Source organism: Cucurbita moschata, unplaced genomic scaffold, assembly GCF_002738365.1.
Source record: "Cucurbita moschata cultivar Rifu unplaced genomic scaffold, Cmos_1.0 Cmo_Scf00028, whole genome shotgun sequence".
Lineage (NCBI taxonomy): Eukaryota > Viridiplantae > Streptophyta > Magnoliopsida > Cucurbitales > Cucurbitaceae > Cucurbita > Cucurbita moschata.
Window position 1 is genome coordinate 2,501,499 of NW_019268544.1, and position 5,000 is coordinate 2,506,498.

General features: G+C 36.3%; 1 protein-coding gene across 1 annotated transcript in view; it reads left to right on the forward strand.

The window, feature by feature from the left end:
- The first annotated feature begins 3,302 nt into the window (after positions 1-3,302).
- The window catches only part of LOC111463352 (probable beta-D-xylosidase 6), a 3,459-nt gene continuing 1,761 nt past the window's right edge, over positions 3,303-5,000 (forward strand). The window contains exons 1-2 of the mRNA XM_023107256.1: positions 3,303-4,365; positions 4,731-4,897. Coding sequence (XP_022963024.1) covers positions 3,643-4,365; positions 4,731-4,897 — 890 coding nt within the window. The 5' untranslated portion in view covers positions 3,303-3,642. The remainder of the gene's footprint in view (positions 4,366-4,730; positions 4,898-5,000) is intronic.

Here is a 5,000-nt window from a genome sequence, read left to right on the forward strand (position 1 = left end):
AAAAAAAAAAAAAAAAAAAAAAAAAAAAAGGAATCTGCTTTTTGAGATTTTCTCTCTCGTCTGTGAATTTATGTCTCTTTCACCCAACTTATCAATCAGACAAATTTTGTTCTCTTTATTCAAATAAACAACTCAAGATAGCTTTGACCCACAAATCTGAAAAAAAAAACACCATCCTGTAATAGTATCCCTGTCCCAGGTTGTTGTTTTTTTTTCCAATTTTTCTCAATTTTTTAAACAATTAATAATATATTTTAATTATGATGACCCTAATCCGGCACGAATTTGATTATCATGACTATTTATATTCGTATTAGAATAGGTTATTTATTATAAAAGTTTAACCTAACTCGATTGTTTATGATATTATATATTTATCTCAAAGGGTATCACACGTTTTTTTAAAATAAGAAACGAGTGAAAACAATAATGTATGAACTGTATATTATATGGTAGGATATAAATGTGGGGTTTTTTTTACGTAGAAAGATGCATTAAAATATTATAGTTTGAGGTGCAATTTTGATATATTGTAAAGTTGATGAGGTGGTAAGGTAAGTATTTTATGTCGGGCGGAGCATTATTGAGAAGAAAAGGCCGTTAGCTTTTTGAATATTAATATAATGCCCTCTGAAATTGCCATCACCAACCCCCACTTCATTCTTCCATTATCTTTTTATTATTATTATTATTATTTTTCACCATTTTTTCCCCAGAAATAAAATCCACTTTATTTTTCTAACCAACTTTTTAAATAAGTTTTAAAATATTTATTCTTAGGGTAAATGGTTAGTATGCTTACGTGGATGCCATGTCAGCATCACGTGGCAACGGTAACCAGCTTAAGCATTAATGTTTGTTGGATTGAAATTTCTTTTAATCTATGTTTCGAGTAAACCTTTTATTTTAAGTTAAAAGAATATAGCTCAACGATATTTTAAACTAATTAATTTATAATCTCGAACAAAGAAGTAAATGTTTAAATCTCTCATTTCAAATATTGACTTAAAATAATTATTAACATGCTAAAAGCATGAATGACAAATCTTTTAAAGCAACTTTTTTTAGAAATATTTTGTAACTTAGCATCGAAACTTTGACTTTGACTTTGACTTTGACTTTGACCCGACCTAGAAGAAAACAAAAAAACAAAAAACATATCTGAAGATGGGTGTTTTGAAAGAACAAATTTGGCAAGAAAGTGATTGGTTGGGGGGAAAGATTTGCAATATCCAAACAAAATGATGCAATGCATAGATTATTTAGGGTTTTAGGGTTTTGTTATATCATATGCATAGAATATTTAGGGTTTTAGGGTTTTGTTATAACATAATGCATAGAATATTTAGGGTTTTAGGGTTTTGTTATACCACATGCATAGAATATTTAGGGTTTTAGGGTTTTGTTATACCACATGCATAGAATCTTTAGGGTTTTGTTTATAATAAGAACATCAAACATGACAGCAATAAGAGAAACAAGCTCATTTCCTTTTCTTTTTTAACTTTTGCCCAAACCCATATTTCATTGACTCTCAAATTTGAATCTTTTAAACGGCGTTTGGATGTTTGAATACTCATAAAAAAAAAAACATGAAGTTGTGTGTGTCCAATTATTTATGTCAGTTCAATAGTAGCTTAGCTTCAACTTTTCCGTAGCCTTCATCATAATAACTCTGCCAAACAGTTTTGAAGACAAAGATGTCAGATAGTTCTCGATCAGACATAAGTTTGGCTCATCCACAGTTCAACAGTCTTGTGATCCACAAACTTGAATCCCTGCAATTGTGTGATTGAATTTAGATGAACATGTTTGGGTTTCTATCTCATCATTAAGTTTGTGTTCTTGAGATGATTAATGTTGAAAATCTCTAAAAATTATGGTATTTTGAACGGTACCCATCACAAAAAAGGAAGGAGCAGAGAAAAATAAAATAAAAGATGGCATTAAATAATTGTGTAGTTGAAGATTGAGATACGAACAAGTTGTATGCCTTGTTTGAACAAAACAACACCAAGTTCAATGATTTAATTTTACAGCTGGTTTTGTATTTTATTATGATTTCAATCTTGGCATTTTGTTTGACTGTTTTCTTCTGCATCTATGCCTTCGAGAGCGACATGGATTTATGACATTTCAAAATGATGTCTTACTATTCCTTCCCTAATGTTATTACGAAGATCGTTAGGAAGGAGCGTCACATTGGCTAGTTAAAGGAAGGATCGTGAGTTTATAAGGAGGTAAGAGTTAAGCACAATTGCACTCTTGATGGCAGCGGACTTGCGGTTGTGCGGCACTCACTTTCCAACGACAAGTGAGCTAAGCCAATTCGTTCTTGCGTCGCCTACGGCCAAGCGACGTACGCTCGAACCTCTGGCCTCGGTTCAAGAGAAAGTTTTAGAAAACGAGGCAGAGATTGAAAGAGACATTATCTAACCAAGCAAAAGAGAAATAACAATGGCTCACGGCATATAACCTTGGTCTGGTGATATGACTAGTTGTCAACTTTGCCCTACCAACTTTGTAATTGAAGGAAAGAAAAGTTGTCAATGGTTATATTTTTATTAAAAGAATAATGTAAAATTAACGTTATTGTTTGAATCTTAAAATTAATTCTTCCACATCTGCTGCAAATGAAAATAAGGAAAGAAAAATGAACTATAAAGTCTTCTCATTTATGGGTATTTATCCACGTCATTTTAATATCCGATACGCCACACGGTTTTAAGTTGTGTACTGCTTGGGCCTGTTAGTTAGATTTGATTTACTAACTGCTGGCCCAATCGTGGCCCGTTTTCAACACAATATTTGGCCCATTTTCAGTAACATATATTGTGGACCAATGGTGGCCCGTTTTCAACACAATCTTTGGCCCATTTACGGTAACATATTGTGGCCCAATCGTGGCCCGTTTTCAACACAATTTTTGGCCCATTTTCAGTAACATATATTGTGGCCCAACGTCGCCCGTTTTCAACACAATCTTCGGCCCATTGTCAGTAACATATATTGTGGCCCAATCGTGGCCCGTTTTCAACACAATAGTTTGCCCATTTTCATTAACAATATATTGTGGCCCAATATCGGCCCGTTTTCACACAGTCTTTGGCCCATTTTTAATAACAATATATTGTGGCCCAATCTTGGCCTGTTTTCACACAATATTTGGCCCATTTCAGTAACAATATATATTGGCCCAATGTGTTCCCTATTGGCCCATATCCTTACCAGATTCTCTTTCCGGCTTTGATCATATTGTTAATCCAATGTTTTCTTCTACTTATTATTTATTTTCGATCTGATCAATACTTCGATGCAAATCAAAGATTTTAAGCCTTTTTGAGATTCAAAATCACCGCATTGGGAAATCTGGATCATCAAATTTTTATATTAGGATATAATTATCAAGTCGATTGTTCCATCGCCCGCGGCAATTCAAATGGTTCAACGCAATCCTCCATCTCTACATTTCATGAATATACCAAATGAGATATTTCATCTGTAATGGACCCATTTCAAGAAAAAGGGAAAATTACTGTTCTTGTGATTGAATGAATCAATGGCGGCCATGACTGCTCATTAAGCTCCACTGGCTGTCTCATTCTCTTGGAGCTCAAAATTCTTAAGATCCCATGCTAAGATATGTCAAATTCGCGGAAATCGATCTTCTTCTTCTTCATCTTGTTCCAGTTCTGCAACATCAACTCCATATCATCCTCAGAGCTCCAGTTTCCATGTAATCCGTCTCTTAATAGTCCTTATCCCTTCTGCAACAAGTCCCTCTCCGTCACAGTCAGAGCTCAGTCCATAGTCTCCTTGCTTACTCTCGAAGAAAAGATCCAACAGCTCTCAAATAACGCCTCAGCCATTCCTCGGCTCGGCATTCCTTCATACGAGTGGTGGTCCGAGGGGCTCCACGGCGTAGCCACCAACGGTCCCGGTGTGTCCTTCGTCGGCCCCATAAGTTCGGCCACGACCTTTCCACAAGTCCTCGTCACTGCCGCTTCATTTAACAGGACTCTATGGTACTTAATTGGGTCGGCGATCGGAGTCGAGGCTAGAGCAATGTTCAATGTTGGGCAATGTGGGTTAACCATTTGGGCCCCTAACATCAACATTTTTAGGGATCCCAGATGGGGAAGAGGCCAGGAGACTCCCGGTGAAGACCCTATGGTCGCCTCGGCTTATTCGATTGAGTTTGTGAGAGGCCTTCAGAGCGGGAATTGGAGGAGAGAACGTGAAATTGGTCCAATGGAGGAAGATGATGGGATGGAAAGCTTAATGGTCTCCGCTTGCTGCAAGCATCTTACTGCTTACGACTTGGAGAAATGGAAGAATTTCACTAGGTATACCTTCAATTCTGTGGTAAGATTTACTTTCTTTCTCGCAGTTCATCAACCAATTTTAGCTTTGTTCATTCGAGTAATTTGGTTCCTGATCAAGATTTGAAACAACCCACTATGATCTCAACTGCTTATACATAATCATCTTGATTCTTATTGTGAGGTTAAAGACAAAGCACAGCTGATTTGAGCTTTGCTAGAGTAAGCTTCGATACATGTTCACTTGTAAACACTTTGATTATAAAGATTGGTTGCTACATGTAGACGTAGGAGAATTTTTTCCCTCCGAACTACGTAAATCTTTGTCTCTTTGTTTAATTTCTGTTTGTGAAAGTGTGTACATTCGATCTTGCTTCCGCTGTTGATTGAATGTCCTCATTTTAGTAGGTAACAGAGCAAGACCTTGTGGATACATATCAACCACCATTCCGAAGCTGTGTTCAACAAGGAAAGGCTAGCTGTTTGATGTGTTCTTACAATGCGGTTAATGGGGTGCCTGCATGTGCGAAGCCCGAGCTTCTTCAGAAAGCTCGAACTGACTGGGGCTTCAAAGGGTAAACACTTTCCTGGATTTGAAACTTTGAATAACTATCCACTTCTCTATATGAACGAGTTAATAAGCTGTTTTGGGTTTATCCCTTGTTTCAATCAAATAAA